The 20495-nt window shown below is 52.2% G+C and overlaps 2 protein-coding genes across 3 annotated transcripts in view; one reads left to right on the forward strand and one right to left on the reverse strand.

Moving 5' to 3' along the window:
* The window catches only part of SYNE4 (spectrin repeat containing nuclear envelope family member 4), a 29359-nt gene extending 29117 nt beyond the window's left edge, over positions 1-242 (forward strand). The window contains exon 14 of the transcript XR_010026084.1: positions 26-242. The gene's annotated coding sequence lies outside the window, so the exon portion shown is untranslated. The remainder of the gene's footprint in view (positions 1-25) is intronic.
* A 6019-nt stretch (positions 243-6261) lies between these two features.
* The window catches only part of LOC134408169 (transmembrane protein 87A-like), a 36877-nt gene continuing 22643 nt past the window's right edge, over positions 6262-20495 (reverse strand). Inside the window, exons 12-20 of one of the 2 annotated variants that reach the window (XM_063140318.1) lie at positions 20186-20256; positions 17470-17576; positions 16327-16385; positions 15976-16079; positions 13878-13957; positions 12722-12783; positions 11327-11379; positions 9711-9741; positions 6262-8591 (exon numbers count right to left, since the gene is read on the reverse strand). In XM_063140318.1, the coding sequence (XP_062996388.1) occupies positions 8550-8591; positions 9711-9741; positions 11327-11379; positions 12722-12783; positions 13878-13957; positions 15976-16079; positions 16327-16385; positions 17470-17576; positions 20186-20256 (609 nt within the window). In that variant the 3' untranslated portion in view covers positions 6262-8549. The remainder of the gene's footprint in view (positions 8592-9710; positions 9742-11326; positions 11380-12721; positions 12784-13877; positions 13958-15975; positions 16080-16326; positions 16386-17469; positions 17577-20185; positions 20257-20495) is intronic. The other variant, XM_063140317.1, reaches the window with a different exon arrangement.

Genomic DNA, 20495 nt, shown 5'->3' on the forward strand with positions numbered 1-20495 from the left:
CTCTCTCTCTCTCTCGCCTGAGCAGGATGGGTCCAGATCACAAACCCTTTCCGGAACTGGGGGAAAACGCTGCGGGGAGGGAGCTGTACCCAGACCTCCGCACATCAGGTGAGGAAGAGAATAAGCTGCGTGTGTCGTGTCTTCCTCCCCGCCCCCCCCCCCAACCCCTTTGGTTGCTGCACAATCCATCACTGGTCCTCTAGCAGCCAGGTTGCCATGGCAACCAGTGCAGGGGGGGAGGGTTGATGGGGTGGGCTGTCTTCGCTGAAACGGCTGCACCCTGGGAGGGTCAGCACTGAGAGCAGACCAGAGAGGAGGAGGAAGCAGCAGCAGGGAGGGAGAAGGTGCCAGCGTGGAGTTCGGCCAGGTAAGGGGGGGGGACCTGCCATGAAACCGCGGGGAAGGTATCCGGGAGGAGGGTGGGGAGGGTGCCGGCCACCGCTGGGGCCCCCCTTCCCCCCAAGGGGAAAGGATCAGACCGTGTGGCGTGGAGGGCATGGCCAAGAGGCCAGGAAGCTGGGAGCATCGTGGGCCCTGCGGCAGGGTTAGGTTGGCGTGTGCAAACTCACCTGCCGTGCTGGATATGCGGACGGTGGGGATGGAGGAGGAGGAGGAGGAGGAGGGGGCAGGGATGAAGGCTGGGGGTTTAACCCAAGCGGGCTACTTTCTACCCCCACCCCACCGCCATTCTCAGACTGTTAGATGCCATAGCCGCCTGGGTACCAAAGCGCAGAAGCCCAAAGGGGTTCTTCTGTGCACCCCTTTCTCCAAATAATAAGGGATGCAAGAAATCTAGCTGTCAGATTTCGACAGCCCCCCCCCCCCGTGCCCCCATTCCTAGGCACACCAGCTCCCCTATAATGGCTAGCTAGGAATTCCTCCCCTTGTGCCACAACTCACAACTATATGGACTTCCAGCCCAAACCTGAACGTTCGCCTCCGGCCCATGAAACACACTTTACACACCTTCAAGAGAGTCAGAACCTCAGCTTTGCTTCCTGCGCAAGGCTCCATCCCCCAAGCCAGGGGTGCAGGCAATTTTAGCCCCTGGACTTAATGGTTTTACTGGCTGTCCATGGAGTGGGAGGTGGTTGGTTCAGATTCAGTTGTGTTGTAATGTATTAACCAGCTAAGATTCCTTTAACCGAATAACAGGCCTACTTGATGCAGCTTTAGAATGTGATGAAGTAACAGGAGCAATTCTGTCCCCTTTCAGTTCTAAAAATAAAAGATGCCGGGGCTTGCGGCTGTTTGAAGCTGTCCTTATTTTGAACTGGACCCCCCCCTCCCTGCCCTCATCTGTGAATAAAGGATGTGCGGAGGCAGCTTGGGGGCAAAAAGGCTCTCTGAACATGTTCAGAAGCACTCTTACTGGCTCACACCTTCCAAGGCTTGAAGCCCTGTTTTGAAATCCTTACAGATCCAGCTCTCTCCATGTACGGGGGATGGGGGGGATGGGGGGGGGAGTCTCCTTTTCCTTCTGATCTCGGCTTGTCTCGTTTTGAGCAGAGCCATAAGGCCGGCTGAGCAATAGGTTCTCGGTCATTGCACCAACAGCTGGAATGTTTCACGGCCTTTTTATAGTGCATTTTGCTGTCATAAAGTCTCTGCTTGAAAATGCATGGGGCAGCGGAGGGCACAGGCAAAAGGCCAGGTGTAGATGTGAAATCGCGGGATTAAAGCAGCCTTCCCCAACCAGGTGCTGTCCAGGGTGTAGGACTACAACTTCCAGCATCCCCAGCCATCACAGGGGATTCCTACAAGCAGTAGGAATAAGGTGCTGGCAGGAATAACATCAGGCTTAAAGAATTAAACCGGGGGTTCCCAACCACAACCGAAGCGTAAGTAACCAAGTCTTTTAAGCATGGACAGAGCATGTCTTTTCTAGGGTTTAAGTCCCGGTTTCCTGTTCCTCATTTGCATGGAAGTTCTGAACAAAGCTCAGTCAGTAAACTTGAAAAAGATGGTTTCCTAACCCACAAGACACCATAAGAACATTTAGACGCCCTTCTGTCACATCTCCATAACTGAGGGGCTGCCCTCTCCCACCCTTCGAGATAACAATTCTGTCCAATCAAAATGATTTTTGTGCAGCACATTCATGTGCTCTGATCCCAGATTAAAATTACAAATAAGGGACTTGAGCGTTGAGCCACCTCAAGCGTTGCACACACGTTCCCCAGGAGAGTGTCCTCCAAACTCAAGATCCACTGGTGGAATCCTAGAATCGTAGAGTTGGAAGGGGCCTACAAGGCCATCGAGTCCAACCCCCTGCTCAATGCAGGAATCCACCTTAAAGCATCCCTGACAGATGGCAGTCCAGCTGCCTGTTGAAGGCCTCCAGTGTGGGAGAGCCCACCACCTCCCTAGGTCATCGGTTCCATTGTCGTACTGCTCTAAGAGCCAGGACGTTTTTCCTGATGTCCAGCTGGAATCTGGCTTCCTGTCACTTGAGCCCAGTATTCCATGTCCTGCACTATGGGATGATCGAGAAGAGATCCTGGCCCTCCTCTGTGTGACAACCTTTCAAGCATTTGAAGAGTACTATCATGTCTCCCCTCAATCTTCTCTTCTCCAGGCTAAACATGCCCAGTTCTTCATAGAATCCCAGAATAGTAGAGTTGGAAGGGGCCTCTACGGCCATCGAGTCCAACCTCCTGCTCAATGCAGGAATCCACCTTAAAGCATCCCTGACAAGTTAGTGCTCCACCACTAAGCTAGGTTCAGCTCCTCTTTCAAAAAGGAAGGGCGGGGGGTGAGGTGGGGGCTTCATGAATGGCAAAACAGCCAGCGAATCAATACTTTGCACAGCCAGGTTCTCCTGCAAATGGTGAACCGGCTGCACCCAAGTGCGATTCAATCTGGAAGTCAGTACGTCTAGGTCCACAAAAGGGTCAGTGGGGATTAACAGTGTATTCACATCATTTAAGCTATGTACCCAGAACCATCCAAATTTCTCATAAATCTGTGTTTATTCTTTGTTTACCAGCCCGGTTTACATTCAAAAGGACTGAAGCATTTGGCCACTATGTTTTTTTGTGTGTGCGTGTGTATTCTGCAGGAAGCCTTGAAAAAAGGGCCTCCAGACTCTTTTTTCCACCCCCTCACGAGGGGAACAGAACCCTCTTTAATTGCGCAAATGGTAACAGACGTAATACTGGCTGGGAAGGACCCGGTGGGGGAGTCCTCCCGCACCCCGAAAAGGTAGACAGCGTTTTGAAGAAGGAAAGCAGAGTTGAGGAGCTGGTTAACTGCTCCTGGATGGATGAAGAGTCATGTGGTTTTGACAGAAATGGATCCCTGGGGAGCAGCAAATGAGATTGTGAGGAACCTTGAGGACTAGAAGCGCTGGCAGTATCCAAAAAACAAAACAACCCTTCCCTTACCAGGAAGACAAAGGAGTAACAAACAAAAACGGACTGGAAGAAAACATGCAGACCGCTCGGGAGGGGACAGCAGAGGCCCATCTTCCCTCCCACTGTGACAGCCACAAGCTTCCTGCGCTAGCAGACGAAGTGGCCAGGAACAGCTTGACTTCGAAACCTCCCGACAGGCCGTGTCCCACAGGAAAAGATTTCCTGAAGAGGAAGTGCCCGTTCTGGCTGAAAAGGAAAGGAGCAGCCAGCTCCCCCCGGGGCCAGGCGGTTTCCAAGAGCCGCCTGTGCGTGGAGGCCAGCCACGAAAGCCCCATCCAGGCCGTCAGAAAGCCGGCCACGCAAGACGCTGTCCTGGGTTTGGACTCAGACGAGGAATCTGCACAAGGCAAAACAGAAACCTCCTTGCTCAGGAAACTGCTGTGCCTGAAGGCCACGTCGTCTCGGCTGAAGAAGCCGGCCTACGGCCTGGGGGCATCGCCTCTCGGCAGAGTGAGCATGAGATGCGGGCCGGTCGCTGCCCTTGGCCGAACCTTGGACCCTCAAGGGGAGTCGCCTTTGAGGTGGAAACCCAGAGCGGAAACCCAGAGCCTGGGGGAAGCGACCTCAATCGCAGAGTTGGAGGCAGTGGCTGTCGCCAGGGTTGGTGGATCATGGAGGACTAAGCCATGGAGAACATTCAGGGCCGCGATCGCCTCCAAAACCAAGGAACGATCAGTTCTCCCAGAGGACGACAGAGGTCACGGGACCACGGGGAAAGGGGATCTTTGCCTCTCCACAGAACCAGAAGCCGCTCCTACCACCGGGGCGAACGAAGCCCCTGGAGAACCGTCACGCAGCATCGCAGCCGAAGAGGACAAAAAACCACCGTCCGTATTTCCATCAAACGTGGATAACGGAGCCCCGGAGGATAAAGGAGGCCACAAAACTGCATGGCACGGATTGGAGAGCCCCCGGAAGGCAGGAGACGAGGACATCTCGGGAACTCTTGCTGAGCTGGATGCTGAGCAGACAAGCAGCTTGCTCAGTCTGGAAAACGGCCCTGGGGAACTGGATCCAGTCCTGAAGAACACGTCGGAACAGGGTTTTTTCCAGACACAGGTTTGTGATCTTCCAGAGGTAGAAGCAGAAGCAGTGGAAGTGGAAGACCAAGGCCCCGAGCAAGGAGACTATGGACACTGGGCAGAAGTGTTGCCTGAAGAGGAACAGGATCTGGGTGATTTAGCTGAGAATCCAGGTGGGCAGGGCATGCTGATGGGGATGCGGGATTTGGGCTGGTTGAATAGCGAGTTACTGGGAAGCCCAGTCATCAGGAAGGGGGAGAGGGAAAGGCATGTTTCCACCGGGAGCCATCCTGAAATCCGGGAGATGAAGGAAGAGAATGCTGGAATGCTGGATACCAGTAGAGGGAACGAACATACCGGTGACGTGACCTTGGGCCTCGCCACCGGTGTGACCAGTACAGGCAGCTATTTTTCCCCACCACCTGCCTCAGAAAGGGACAGAAGCCATGTCGTAATATTGGGCTCATGTGATACTTCTGAGGCCTACATCCTGGCCGAAGCAGGAACCCTGTTTCCATCCGGGGGCTTCGAGCGAGGCATTCAGGAAAACTGGCTAAGCCAGCCAACTTCAAAGCCATCCCAGGCGGCTGCTGTGGCCGAAGACAGAGAACGCAGCCAGCAGCAAGGGAGCCCTGCGGGGAAGCTGCCGCCGTCCGCTGAGGAGACGCATGAAGCCACGGCGTGGCTGGATGCCACGGGGCCGGAAGAGGAGCGAGACAAGCAGCTGATCTACAGGGCCGCCGTGGAGATCGTGGGAGCTGCCATCGACGTGGCAACGGAGCAGCTGGCAAAGAGGGAAAACCAGGACCAAGCAGGGTTGCAGATGAACAGGCGCGTCCCCTGAGGCCGAAGCGAGGGAGAGGGATCCGTTTACAGCTCGGCCAAGGGAGCAAGCGCTGACCTAGATTCTCCTGCAGCCCTCACCAGCCTCTCCTCTCCACTGCTGTAGTTTGGTGTACCTTCCGAGGAGTCCCCTTCTTTTCCCCAGTGGTGTTGGTCAAAAGGATCGTGAGCAGATGATGGTTTAGATGTTCTGCATTAAAGTACAATTAAACCTGTTCCTGGTTCAAGGGAGAAGTGAGTTTTTCTTGGGTCTTAGAATCATAGAATAGCAGAGTTGGAAGGGGTCTATAAGGCCATCTAGTCCAACCCTGCTCCAACCCTGCTCAATGCAGGAATCCACCCTAAAGCATCCCTGACAGATGGTTGTCCAGCTGCCTCTTGAAGGCCTCTAGTGTGGGAGAGCCCACGACCTCCCTAGGTTACTGGTTCCATTGTCGTACTGCTCTAATAGTCAGGAAGTTTTTCCTGATGTCCAGCCGGAATCTGGCTTCCTGTCACTTGAGCCCGTTATTCCATGTCCTGCACTCTGGGAGGATGGAGAAGAGATCCTGGCCCTCCTCTGTGTGACAACCTTTTAAGTATTTGAAGAGTGCTTGGAGAGGGGGCAGCCAGGGCTGATGGTTACCTGAACATTACAGCACCTGAGGAAGCCCCCCTCCCTCCCCTCCCCACCCCAATCCCAGCTGTTTGAGACTAGATGGAGACACCTGTTGAAAGTACTCTTTGCACGCTCTTGTTCCAAGAGGAATCTGACGACCAACCCTGGTGGCGTCATGGTTAAAGCAGCCTAATGCTCTCCAGATGTCTTGGACTACAACTCCTAGCATCTCTGGCTGGAAGGACCAGGTTTGAATGCTAGATGCCAGGAACTGAATGCAGGGCTTTCCTGCCTGTGGAGCAGATGACCTGCCCCCGCCCCCCCCGCTTCCCAGCAGCCCCCCTCCCCACAGCAGAACACAAAACACACAGCGACACACAAATTAGGGGGTGTGATTTTTTTTTTAAAATAGTACTGCATAAAACACACACGGCTTTCCCTCTCCAAAGACATATGTACAAGTTCAAAATAAATAAAGGTTATTTGGAAAGAAATCATGGCCTTCCTCCCCTGACCCTCGTCATCCATGTCTGCTTTCCCCAACCTGGTGCCCTCCAGATGGTTGACTACAACTCCCATAATCCCCAACAGATTATGGAAACTGTAGCCCAACACATTTGAGAGCACCAGGTTGGGGAAAACTGATCCAAGCCATCTCGAAGCATCACGTCAGAAGGGAGGCGAAGCTGGGGGGGGGGGGGGACGAGAAGGCGGCCATTAGCAGAGCAAAGCTCCCCACAGGAGACCCAGATGGAATGGAAGAAAAACGTAACCCCACACAATTCAGAAAAGCATTTGTTAAATGCAGAACCAGGGCGAGGGATGGCGTACATCACATGTCCCAAGTTTGGGAGGGTCCCTCTGCCAAACCGGTTGGGGAGACAGCGGAGAGACGTCCCCTGGGAACAAAGGGTGGCGGAGGTGGACCGGACGGCGCTTTGGGTCAAATGTCGAAGGGAAAAGACGCTTTCCATCCAGCCTTACCCCAAAAGAGAAAGAAAAGGACGGAAAGGAACATCCCGGGTGCCATGGCGCTTAGCCAATACTGCTACCGGGGCTGGCCAGGTCCCCTCAAGAAGGATTTGAGAACAAGACCTACGACCCAGCCCAGCCAATGAACGCCGCCGCACACAGCCGTCCGCATGCCCATAGGAGGGGGTCTCCTCCTTGGCTTTCCCTTCATCGCCTCTTCTGCTGAGCCCCCCAAAGACACAGTTCACTCATTTTAACTCTGTTTTAAGAAACAGATTCTGTGGGTCAGGACAGAGAGGTGCTGTGGCAAGCCAGATCCAGAGCCGGGGGCTTCCATGCTCTGCCCCCGCCCCCTGCCCAACACCCACAAAATATTCCTCGGACCCACTGGTGTTGAGACACAGTTCAGCCGCCGTGCTCTTACTCGCCAGAAGGGCTGGTCGTTCCACCCCCCACCGTCCGCCTTTCCATGTCGCTTTCAGAACGGCAGCCCCGTTACGGAGTTGGACATTGCTGCCCTGCACAGAACGGCCATGCAGCCCAGCCTAGGGCAGGCCTTCTCCAACCTGGTGAAGAGTTATGCTGGCTGGGGGTGGGGGTGGGGTAGAGAGGCTCTAGTCCAGCACCTCTGGAGGGCACCAGGTTGGAGATGGCCAGGCTAAGGGTGCCTCCAAAGGAACGGGCAACCTTCTCAGACCTGGTTTGCATGTAACGACAACCCAGAGTATGGGTTGTCGATGAATCGTGGATTGTTGAATCATGGGTTGCTGTTATGTCCAAACCCTACACTATGGTTTAACTGTGGGTTGTTAACCACGAACAAACCAGAGTTTACAACCCAAACCATGGGTTCTCTTCTGAGGTTGTTCGTGGCTAAGAACCCATAGTTAAACTATACTTAAGGGTTTGCACATAACAACAAGCCACAATTCACCGACAATCTATTCTTGGCACAGGCTCTGGGTTGTCCCGACGTGCGAACCAGGCCTCTGTCTACCTAGAGACAAACTCTTTCACACAGACCATACGCCTCCTCGTACCTAAAGTGCAACTCACCAACCACATGTGCAGAGACATACGGACACCCTCCTGTGGTCACTGATCACTACCTGGCCTAGAAAGATTAGGTTGACACCAGGGGAAGGTGGTGGGGGCCGGGCTGCACCTCCTCCTCCTCCTCCTTTCAGCTTTGGATTCACACACTGCCCTGCAGCGCCCCCATCAGGTCACCGTGGAAAGGCAACATCAGCGGCACCGCTACAAAAGTACGCAAGGTTGAGGTGAGAGCACAGACAGAGCAGTCCCCGCGCTCCCGCGTCCGAAGACACTTGTTCCACAGACGTCGCCGGAGAGACAAGCGGAAGGGAGCGCGTTTCGTCGTCATGTCCCATGATCCTCCTCTCTGGTGGAAGGCCACGGCCATCTCAGCGACTCCCGGCCCCCATGGGTGAGACAGGCAAGCAAGTCCTCGACGGGCCAAAGTCCCAGAGTTAGAAACACAAAAGGTAATAAAATAATCTTTTAACCATATACAAATATATATATGTATATATATATTTATACGCATGTGCGAAATGAAATTTTTAAAAAAAAACAAAGGGGAAAAAAAAACACCACGCGGCCATCTGTGACTCTTCATCCGTACAAAACCCGTCAGGAAGAGAGCGCGGATGAGCAAGAGGCCACGATCCGGACTTTTTACTCCATCTTGGACATTTCAAATTTTGTGGTCACGATTTCCTGCAGAAGAAGAGGCGAAGAGAAGGAAAAGGAGAAGGTTAACAGCCTTCCGTCCATCTGTTCTGCATTTCAAACATTCAGGGCTCCTGGCTTTACCGTCTCTCAGGAATCCTTCCAGCAGCCCCGTTGGGACCCCCCCCCCCCTTTACTCACCCCACTCCATTTCCCTCCCCCTTGTGCTCAGTTAGAGATTGTAAACTCCTTGGGGCAAGGACCCTTTGGCTGGAACTCTTTAAAGCACCATGCCGGTTTGATGGGGCTCTTTTATTAGCAACATTATCTACAGCAAGAGGAAGGAAGGGATGTGTTCATCCCTATATGCTTGTTGGGTTCAGGGAAGGGGGCGGAGGCCGAGAAATGACCACTGCATCAAGGCCACCTAGAGACTCTCTGCTCACCTTCAGAGCCATGATGCTCTAGTGCAGCCTTCCTCAACCTGGGGCGCTCCAGATGTGTTGGACTGCACCTCCCAGAATGCCCCAGCCAGCAGAGTTGGAATCTGAATAAATCTGAAAACCACCCAGGACCTCCGATGGCACCTCATGGGTGCAAAGCAGCCTGGGAAATGTTTGCCAGGGGTGGAAAACAACCCACACGCTGCACGTGCTTTTGGATGCGTTCTGATGCACATGCCTAACGACATCTTTGTGATTTTGGACAGACTTCCTCAATGGGCTGCCCTCCAGAGGTTTTGGACTTCAACTCCCATCAGCCCCAGCCAGGATGGCCAACAGGAGGAATGCTGTGAGTTGTAGTCCAGAATGTCTGGAGGCCATCAGCCTGACTGAGCAGATAAAAGGCACTCCGCGGTCACAATACAGGGGTGCAGCATGGCAGTCTGACATCTGGGTGAAAAGGCCCGTGCGGCAGGGTCAGTCTGATCAAACCAGTGGCTGCCTCCATGCTTAAGAACCCAAGAGCCCTGCTGGATCAGGCCCCGGCGTCCCCAGAAGCAAGCAGGGCTCGCTGGCAACAGCCCACGCCACCGCGGCTGCTCCCAAACAGGTACACAGCCTCTGAACATAGAGGCTCCTCTGCCATTGGCCGAACTGCTGTGAGGTCACAGCAGCTCAAGAATGCAAAGGGACCCAAAAAGAAATTCCACCGAGTTAGGCTTACCTCATCAGAGTCTAGCAAAGGGGGCAGCACCCTGAAAGAGAAGAAGCAGGGACGAGGAATGTAATTGCCGATGCAAAAACTATGCAGTGAGTTTTAGACTAGGGTTGCACACGTCCACGGGGACATCCGTGAAATGGCAAACAATGAGGCCTGTGAAGGGTAGATTCAAACCTGGGCACGGGTTCAATCAGCTAGAGCGACAGTAAGCAGAGATGTTAGACCTTTGAATGTGATCCCACGCGTGTCCACAGAAGTGAGCTTCACCACATATAATTTGACTTACTCTTGAGTAAGTGTGTGGAACAGGGGTGGGCAAGTTGTGGCCCTCCAGAGGTTTTGGTCTATAACCTCCATCAGCCCCACTCGGCATAGCCAATAGTGAAGGATGATGGGAGTTGTAGGCCAAAATGGCTGGAGGGCCACCTGTTGCCCACCACCGGCATTGAGGACTGTAGCCTAAAAGTCCAACTGGATGCATTGACGCTCTTCTCTTCCTAGCACCAATTCTGACAATAATAATAATAATAAATAATAATAATATATTTATTCCTTACCTGCCTCTCCCTTTGGATTGAGGCGGGGAACAACATTAAAACAGGAATCAATACATCTTAAAAATTCTTGATTTTACATTGATCTGGATAGGCCTGCTGGAAAAGGCTAGTCTTTAAAGCTGCCTTAAAATCACACAGAGAGTTAATTTTATGAATCTCCTCCGGCAGGCCGTTCCACAATCCGGGGGCGACAGAAGAAAAGGTCCTCTGGGAAACTGATGTCAGCCTAGTTTTAGCTGAGTGAAGTAAGTTCACCCCAGAGGACCTGAGTGTGCAGGGCGGACTATATGGGAGAAGGCAATCCCGCAGGTAACCCGGACCCAAACCATTTAGGGCTTTAAAGGTGATAACCAACACTTTGTACTTCGCCCGGAAACTAATTGGCAGCCAGTGGAGTGCCAATGTTGGGGGAATATGCTCACCCCTAGATGTACTGGTAACAATCCACTGATGGAACAAAGCATCTTAGAAAAGGGATTTTGTCTTCTGGTTTGTGTCCAAAGGAGCACAAAACAGACACTCAGAGTGCAAGAGACCAAATGGAACTGCACTAGTCCTATCAGAGAATTACTGGAGCGGTGGTTGTCTCTCCTGTTTTGCGCTGTATCCAAAATACACATTTTCCTTTGAAGAATTCCTTCCAACAGCAAGAAGCGTGGGCTGCTCTGTGCAGACGGTGCGTGAGTGGAATCTATGTCGTCAGGCTCTTTTATGCCTGGATCTTCCACAATGCTGACGGGTCTTGAACTTGTTTAATTTCTGAAGCCATTTGTGTGGCCTACTACAATAGGGAAATTTAAAACTGAAAGGGGCAGATGGTTTCTCCTTCTAGTGGCAAATGGGAACGTTTGTTGGTTAGATTGTAGAGCTATTGGTTACTTCAGAATGCTCAAAGTGGCATCTGCAATGCAGTTCACATCACTCAATGCGCTTTTTAAGCAATGCGTCACACACTTACATGCCACATAATGACTTTTTTTAAAAAACAACCCCAAACTATAATTGTTTGACAGCTGAAATATACACCTATGAATTATCTGTTCTTGTTGTTTTGAAACTTACACATCAGCCATGGAAGATGGAATGTTTTCTTCAACCCATTTCAAGTCTTCATCCTGCAAAGGAAGAAAAGAAACAAGGCCGTTGAAGGCGGCGAGGCTTAAGGACATGAAGTGTACAGACTGCCTTGCGAGGTCAGGCCCAAAGGTGCATCATGGCCTACATTGTGTTTCCAACAGTGGCCGGCCAGCTGGCTCCTGGAAGCCGCCTGCCTGCAAGAGCATGGAAGCAACAGTCCAAATTGGTGGCCATCGATACATCTTGGAATTCACAACCACAAGATGTGGGGATGGCCCCCAATTTGGATGGCTTTGAAAGGGGGTTGGAAAAGTTCCTGGAGGTGAAGGCTATCAATGGCTACTAGCCCTGATGGCTACATCCCACCTCCCGTATCTGAGGCAGTAAGCCTGTGTGCACCAGTTGCTGGGGAACATGGGTGGGAGGGTGCTGTTGCACCATGTCCTGCCTTGTGGGTCCCTGGCTGACGGCTGGTTGGCCACTGTGTGAACAGAGTGCTGGACTAGATGGACCCTGGGTCTGATCCAGCAGGGCTCTCAACTGGGTATGTTTGGCCTGGAGAAGAGGAGATTGAGGGGAGACGTGATAGCACTCTTCAAATACTTGAAAGGTCGTCACACAGAGGAGGGCCAAGATCTCTTCTTGATCCTCCCAGAGTGCAGGACACGGAATAACGGGCTCAAGTTACAGGAAGCCAGATTCCGGCTGGACATCAGGAAAAACTTCCTGACTGTTAGAGCAGAACGACAGTGGAACCAGTGACCTAGGGAGGTTGTGGGCTCTCCCACGGTAGAGGCCTTCAAGAGGCAGCTGGACAGCCGTCTGTCAGGGATGCTTTAGGATGGATTCCTGCATTGAGCCCCAGGGGGTTTGACTCGATGGCCTTATAGGCCCCTTCCAACTCTGCTATTCTATGATTCTATGATTCTGATGTTCTTATTCCTGCTTATCTCCAGCACCTATTGTTCAGAGGTATACTGTCTCTGAACAAGGAGGCTCCATTCAGCTGCTTTTTAAATGAAAATGTGAGCTGCTCAAATTAAAAAAAACCATTTGTAATACACACAGTGATGAAGTGACTAAAATTTCTCTTAGCTCTAACCTGCCAGAAGGTATACCGAGCCCCAAACTGCAGAAAAAACTGTAGTGGGAGAGGCTACTATCTCAGAAGGCTGAAGGGGGTGGGTTACCAACATGGCAAGGCATTGCATTATTTGTGAAGCACGTGAAATTACTAGATAGTTTACTATAAAGTACTATAAAGTGAGAAATCCTGGCCAGCTATCTTACAGTCTAAACCTGACAAAAGGTTATGGAAGATGACGAGGGAAAGGTGTGGTTTTTTTGGGGGGGGGGGAGGAAGGAGCACAGGATTCTTACCACTCTGGCGCCTTTGAGGATCCCATTGACTTCGGGTTTTCCGCCCCTCATCTTCATCCCTTCTGCAAAAAACAACAAAACAGCTCCCAGGTCACCCTCAAGCCAATCTCAAGGTTGCTGGAAGAGAAACTACTTAATTGGATCTTATTGCAGATCCAAATGGCTAAACAGAAGCTTTAAACCCTGCTATGCAGAGACGACTTTCCACTGGAGGAGGGTGGGGAAGAGAGAGAGAGAGAGAGAGAGAGAGACTCTCTAACGCTCCACAGCAGCAGGCTCCAGAAAGACACTCGGCACTGAAAAACGAAGCGAAGCCAGGGTGTGGTTTGTTGAAACCTGGCTTGTCGTTGTGTTTGAACCCATCCCCGCAAACAAACCATGGTTTGTTAACCAGCTATAAACTACAAATAGAAGCCATGATGAACAACAAACTATCAAAGCATTGTTAGAAATACAAACAATAGATCAACGAGCAGATCAGAAGCACGACATAAGAAACCAGATACTGGAGACAAAAGAATAGTTAAAATACACAGAAAGGTTTTAATCTGGTACCTAAATGCCAGGTTAGCTTCTGTGGGCTGAGAGATCCATAAACGATCCGCCACAACAGAAGAGGCCCTTTCATGTGCGCGCACACAAAGTACAAGGCAAGGACTCATCTTTTAAGTGCATTCCATTGCTTGGTCATTATTTTTGTTATTGTCTGTTTGGATTCTTTTGAAGAAAAGCGAGATAAAGCTTAATACGTAATTAAATTTTAAAACCTTTCTGGCTGCCAAGATCTGCAACCTGGAAGTCTGAGTGGGGGAAGCCTTCAAAAAATCTCAATGCTGGAAGAGCAGACGCGCTAAGAGCTTCTGCTCCCTCTCCCCAGGGTGCTCAGCACCAGCAGAATTACCCAAATCTGCAAAGGAAGACAGGCAGCCAAACGCGTGCCGCCTGAATCGCTCGCACACCCGGGCTGCAAAATCCAGGTTTGCTTGGTGGAGATTTGCGCGTCTCCCCACCCTGCAGAACAGAGCATACGCACAACTGGAGAACTGCCACAGCAGACCCTCTCCCCTGGGCAGGGCCTGCTCGGGGCACCCCTGGCCTGCCCTACGGACCTCAGGCCATGCCCCAGAGAGGGGGCCCAGGGCTCGTCCGGACTTACCGAAAGCCTCATTCACCATGTGCTCCTCGTCCTCGTCCTCCTGCTCACTGCCTTCGTCCACCAAGGGCATGAAGGCATATCTGTGGAGAGAGAGGCCCAGAAGTGGGCATTATGGGATGGGGCCATCTGCCTTGCAGACGCTCACAGCTCCAGCCCAGGCTTCAAAGCAGCGGCGCTGAACCTCTTCCAGCCCGAGGGCCAAATTCCACAGAGGAGCAGCTTTTGGGGGCCAGATTCCAGGGGGCCCGGAGGGGGGGGAGGGCAGCCTATTGCAGCGTGCAGCTCTTCCTGCCAGTCAGTAAAGCCTTTGAAGAGGCATTTCAACCCTTTTAGGCTGGGAAATCACTCAATGACAGGCGGTCAGGGGAAAGGGGAGGGGCCAAAGGAGGAGGCGTGGCTACCTGGGGAACCGTGGAGGGCTGGCTTTGGCCCGTGCGCCTGAAGTTCCCAACCTTTTAAAGCAAATGAGAGAGCAGCTTTCCTGAGTCATTGCAAATCAGAGACTGGTGATACTGCGGCCTAATCCTGGACCCTCTCGCAGGCGAACCGTGTGCTCTACCACGGTGCTAGTGGGACCTGATAGGCTCTAGTGTTGAAGAGTGGGAAAGTTTTTAAACGCTTTGTCCAAATGTCTCTACTGCTTATTAAAAATACATATATATATATTTTAAAAAAACTCTTTGAAAAAGGGCTCGACGTTTCGGACCTGTCGATCCTTAGGAGCTGATTAGACAAAATAACATGAAAAAACAAAGAGTCAAAATGGAGCAGTTCAAAGACTTCTTTACATCCTTATCGCCTTATTCTGTCTAATCAGCTCCTGAAGAAGGATCGACAGATCCGAAACGTTGAGCCCTTTTTCAAACAGTTTTTTTTTAAAAAAATACATAATTTTAAACAGTAGAGACATTTGGACAAAGAGTATCTTTACTGCTTGTTAGCCGACTAATAATAATAATCACAAACAGATAAAATAGTAGCAAAATAACATATTAACATAATAAAATAATAGCATGTCCATACACCATCTCACCGCAATCAGAAGAATAATACAAGATAATAATATAAAACTGATAGTAGGCTCAATTGCAGTACCAGTACTGGCCCGCAAGTAATCTCAGATTAGTAAAATTTGATCCAATATGGCAAACAGAAGCTTCCGTACCTCCAGCGCCCGCTGTACAAATTTTGCAGTCCTGAACGATATATAATGATCAGAGCCTAACAATAATATCTGAGTTACATTTTTAGGTGACATGTGGTTGAACCCAGGAATCAGGGGCACAAGGTATTGCTTCCTCAGCTCGACATACACTGGACACTCAACTAGAAAGTGTGTCATATCCTCAGTTTTGGGGCAGCCGGCTGGGCAGTCAGCTTTAGCGCGTGGATGGATCCTGTAACGCGCTTTCACCTCCATTAACTGGAGTGACTTTAACCTGCACCGGGTAAATAACCATCTCAACTCACGTGAGGTAACAGAAGTTAAGTATAAAGGAACTTTTCCCAGGGCAGTAATTATACTTTTGGATATCGTATTTGAATGGCTCGCTTTGATGACAGCCAATGATGATTGTATTTCACAATCATACAGTCTTCTTGAGATCTCCTCGGACAAAGAGATTAAAAACTTTCCCACTCTTCAACACTAGAGTCTCTCTCTCTCTTTTTTGTTGGTTCTACATCGTGTTTTCCCCTCATTGTTTTGACTAGTGGGACTGCCCCGTGTTTTGGGCCATCGGCAGGCCAGGCTTGGCCAGGAGCTACTGTACCTTTGGTTATTGGTTCTACATCGTGTTTTCCTCTCATTGTTTTGACTAGTGGGACCTGCCCCGTGTTTTGGGCCATCGGCAGGCCAGGCCTGGCCAGGGGCTACTGTACCTTTGGTTATTGGTTCTACATCGTGTTTACCCTCATTGTTTTGACTAGTGGGACCTGCCCCGTGTTTTGGGCCATCGGCAGGCCAGGCTTGGCCAGGGGCTACTGTACTTTTGGTTATTGGTTCTACATCGTGTTTTCCCCTCATTGTTTTGACTAGTGGGACCTGCCCCGTGTTTTGGGCCATCGGCAGGCCAGGCTTGGCCAGGGGCTACTGTACCTTTGGTTATTGGCCGACGGTCTCCAGAGGAACATGATCACCAACAGGATGATGGAGAAGAGGAACCTCCAGAAGGCGTCGTCGATCCAGAGTTCCCGCCAATCCTGACGAGCAAGGAAGGAGGGAGGATGAGTACTGGGGTCCAGGCACGCTGCTCAGTCTGACCCTCCCATCAGAGAGGTGAAAAATCCCACCCCAGGAAAGCTTTGTAAACTCTCTTTGAGCCTCAGCCCCAGTAGGATGCAGGCAACTGTTTTTTAAAAACAAACAAACAGGGAGAGGCAGTCCAGACCCCCGCCTTGCAACCCCCCTGCCCCCCGCCATCCCCTTCCCTTGGACGTGGCTACTCACCGTCTGGCACGCGGCAAGCCGGAAAGTCTTTGTGGTCCAGATAATGAAGGCAACTGAGGCTGCAGAGGAAATAATTGTACGCACATCATGTCTGATGCCAGGGGGCTGGGACACCGCATGGTTGAGAAGGGGGGGTTCTTTTCTGGGAGCAATACAAAAAAATCCATAACTTCATAGATTTTTAACTAGGCCTGCCACCATGGTTTCCGACATCCTGTCTTCTAGCTGGGTGCCACACTGAAGAACGTAAGAACACAGAGGACGGCCAGGACCTCTTCTCGATCTTCCCAGAATGCGGGACACAGACTATGCTGGACATCAGGAAAAACTTCCTGACTGTTAGAGTAGTGTGACAAAGGAACCCATGACCTAGGGAGATGGTGGGCTCTCCCACACTGAAGGCCTTCAAGAGGCAGCCGGACAGCCGTCTGTCAGGGATACTTTAGGGTGGATTCCTGCATTGAGCAGGGGGTTGGACTCGATGGCCTTGTAGGCCCCTTCCAACTCTACTATGATTCTATGTCTGCCTTAGCAGCAGAAAGGTAGGAGTTCAGAGTTATCTAACGGTACCTGAAGAGGCACCTTCAAGAGCTCTTATGGAAGGGTGCGCGGTGCATTCAGATCCCCCGTGTGCAAATTTTGCCACACTTGTGAATTTGTTAGGTAACCTTTGGCAAGCCGCTGTCCTGAGGATGCTCACAAAGAGCAGGTGAGGAGGGAAAACCCATCTCTGGACTCTATAAACTAAACTCCTGTCTGTATTGAAGAGCATTCAGGTTTCCTGGCTGGGTTGTGACACGAATCCTTCTCCGACAGCTCGCTTCCTTCCAACTCTATGAACATAAGGAGTGCCCTGCTGGATCAGACCATGGGTCCATCTAGGCCAGCACTCTGTTCCAGCAGCGGCCAACAAGGGAGACCAGTTGCCGGAATCTCTTTGGAAGATTAAGCTGGGCGGCCCTCCCCACTGAGGCGTCTTGCCCAAAGGCCCTCCAGCACCCAGGGGTGGCACCAGATAATTCACAGGATTTTGACAAACTGAACACAGACACAGTATTTAAAAACACAACGGGTCACAGGAAGTGGAGGCCCTCTGCTCCTTCCCCACTTCCTGCTCCCGGATGCAGCCAAGCCGGGCCTCACCGATGACAGCGAAGATGAGGGTGTTGGTGAAGTGGCGGTAGAGCGAGAGTTTCACCAGGTTCCGACGCAGCTTCAGCAGCTTCATGGTTTGCACCAGGCTAATGAGGATGTGTCGCTCGTTAAGGAAGAGAGCACTGTGTGCGGGCGGGCAGCGGGTGGAGTGGGTGGGTGGGAGAGGGCAGAGCCTCCTCCCGGAGGAGAACGTTTCATACCCTCCTGCCTGCCGCTGAAATAGGACACTTCCATCACTGCAGGGGGTAAGATACAGCGGAGGCTGGTGACTCCAATGTCGGCGTGGGCATGGATCCACTCCGGGTTTCAGTCATAACCGGTCAAAACTCTAAAGGAGCTCTCCTTTAGAGTTCTGTGGAGCGGATTCACTGCCCCACAGACATCAGCGCCACCAGCCTCCATGGGTAAGATCCCGGCCAAGGCCTTCATGCCTGCAACGTCCAAACCAGCTTGAATCAGGCTGATTTTCATAAGAACGTCAGAGGAGCCCTGCTGGATCAGACCAAAGGCTTCTCTAGTGCGATATTCCAATTTCACAGGAGCCAAACGCTTGCCCCAATGAGAAGTCCACCGCAGGACATGAGTGCAAGCGGAATTCGCACTCCTGTTTCCCGGGAATTGGTATTGAGCAGCAGGGCGCCTCTGACGTCGGAGGTCACACACAAGAACGTAAGAACACAAGAAGAGCCCTGATGCTTGATCACACCAAGGGTCCATCTAGTAGGGGTGTGCTCCGCTCCGCTCCGCTCCGCCCATAGTCCGCTCCTTTTTGCCATGGAGCTCCGGCTCCGAACTGGAGCTCCGCAGTGGAGGGGAGTGGCGCCAGGTAAGGCCCCCCTCCCTCCTCTCCCTTACCTGCAGAGACCAAGGGGGAGGGGGGCCTTATCTGTGTCCGTCCGCGGTCCCTCGGCTTCTTCAATTGAGCCCGCACTTCAGCCAGGAAGTCTGGGCCGCGGCCTAGACTTCCTGGTTGAGCCGCGGGCTCAACTGAAGAAGCTGAGGGACCGCGGACGGACGCAGGTAAGGGAGAGGAGGGAGGGGGGGGTTTACCGGGCCCTGCCGCTATCGCCACATGGGCGACAGCGACAGCGGCAGGGCCCGGTAAACCCCACTTACCTTTCTTGCGGAGCTCCGGATCGAGGCGAAGGATCCGCCTTGACCTCGATCCGCTCCGCAACGCTCCGCCGGCCCCCCAATCCTCTTCGCCTCCGCCTTCAGGGTAGGCGAAGCCCCCCGCTCCGCTCCTGCTTCTCCGGTTCGAGGAGAAGCGGAGCACATCCTTACCGTCTAGTCCAGCACTCTGTTCACACAGTGGCCAACCAGATGTTGACCAGGGACCAACAAAGCAGGACATGGTGCAACAGTACCTTCCCACCCATGTTCCTCAGCAACTGGTGCACACAGGCTTACTGCCTCGGATACTAGAGGTAGCACAGAACCATCAGGACTCGTAGCCATTTATGAACTCCTCCAGGAATTCATCAACCCCCCTTTTAAAGTTATCCAAATTGGGGGCCGTCACCACCTTTGACTAGCAGCCACTGACAGGGTTTTCCTCTGTGAATTTGTCTAACTTCTCCATGAAAGGGCTTCTTGTTGGTGGACATCACTGGCTGTCTACACACACTGCCCAGGGGACGCTCATCTTTCTTCAAACCGTGGTGTGCTCACATTCATGACTATGTGAAGACGTTTGCTAGCGTCAAGCCCGCTTCAGCCCGGGGAGACATGACAGAGGAGTACAAAATTGAGCATGATGTAGACCGGGAGACACTTTTCTCCCTCTCTCAAAATAGAAGAACCCAATGGGGGTCATATCCCATGAAGCTGAGTGGTGGGAGATTCAGGACAGATCAAAGGAAGGACTTCCTCACACAGAGCATGGTGAAACTATGGAAGTCACTGCCACAAGATGTGGTGATGGCCACCAATTTAGATGGCTTCAAAAGGGGGTTGGATAAATTCCTGGAGGAGAAGGCTGTCAAGGGCTACTAGCACTGAGGGTTGTGTGCTGTCTCCAGTATCCGAGGCAGTAAGCCTGTGTGCACCAGTTGCTGGGGAACATGGGTAGGAGGGTGCTGTTGCACCATGTCCTGCTTTGTTGGTCCCTGGCCAACAGCTGATCAGCCACTGTGTGAACAGAGTGCTGGACTAGACGGACCCTTGGTCTGATCCAGCATCAGGGCTCTTCTGATGTTCTTAAACTTAAGGTCAAGAACCCACAGGACCCTGAGACCAGATGCAATGCCGCTCCTGACCTCAAGCAGCACTGCTCTGCTACCACAATCTTGTAATGGTTTTCCTTCTCCACTCCCGATTTTGGGGTAAAACCCAGGAGGCCTTGCTCCAACCCTCCCCCTCCATCCACCCCCAAGTCCTCCAGCCAAAGCCCACACCCCATCCTCCCACGCTAGGCCGCCTTCTGACTCCTGGGAGAGAGGCCTTTCGGCCCAAGTCTAGGGACCCCCCTCTCCCCTCCCACGCCGCCTCCACTTCCCTTTCCGAGTTCTGCGCAGAGAAGGCAAATCCGCGTCTTCATGGCCAAGCAGGTCAACGGCCCAAGGAATGGGTGGGTGCTGATCACATCAAAAAGGTCCAAGAACTGTCTGGGAAGTGGGAGGAGGAGCAGGAGGAGGAGGAGCAGGAGGAGGAAGACCAGGCAAGGAATCCACCAGGCAAGACTAGCCCACCAGGCAAAGAGGATATCCACCAGCAGAGAGCAGAATCAAGCATAGCCAGGGGAATAGCAGCCAGCAGCACCAAGTCATCTTGTGCCTGGGATAAAAAAAAAACGAGAGAAAGAGAGAAGAAGAAAGAGGTGACGAAAAGGAGAGGCGGAAAGAAGGGGAAGGCACAGTGCAGGCAGGGAAGCTCGATTCCTTTGCAGCTCAGTACAGGCTTATAAATAGGGAGTCGCCTAGGGCGAGCGGGTACTGCTTCCAGGGGACTACGCAGAGAAGTGACTGTGAGATTGAGGAATGGAAGGGTTCATTATGGCCTTCAGGGCCGTCAAC

Source organism: Elgaria multicarinata, chromosome 13 (genome assembly GCF_023053635.1).
Source record: "Elgaria multicarinata webbii isolate HBS135686 ecotype San Diego chromosome 13, rElgMul1.1.pri, whole genome shotgun sequence".
In the NCBI taxonomy this organism is placed as follows: Eukaryota; Metazoa; Chordata; class Lepidosauria; order Squamata; family Anguidae; genus Elgaria; species Elgaria multicarinata.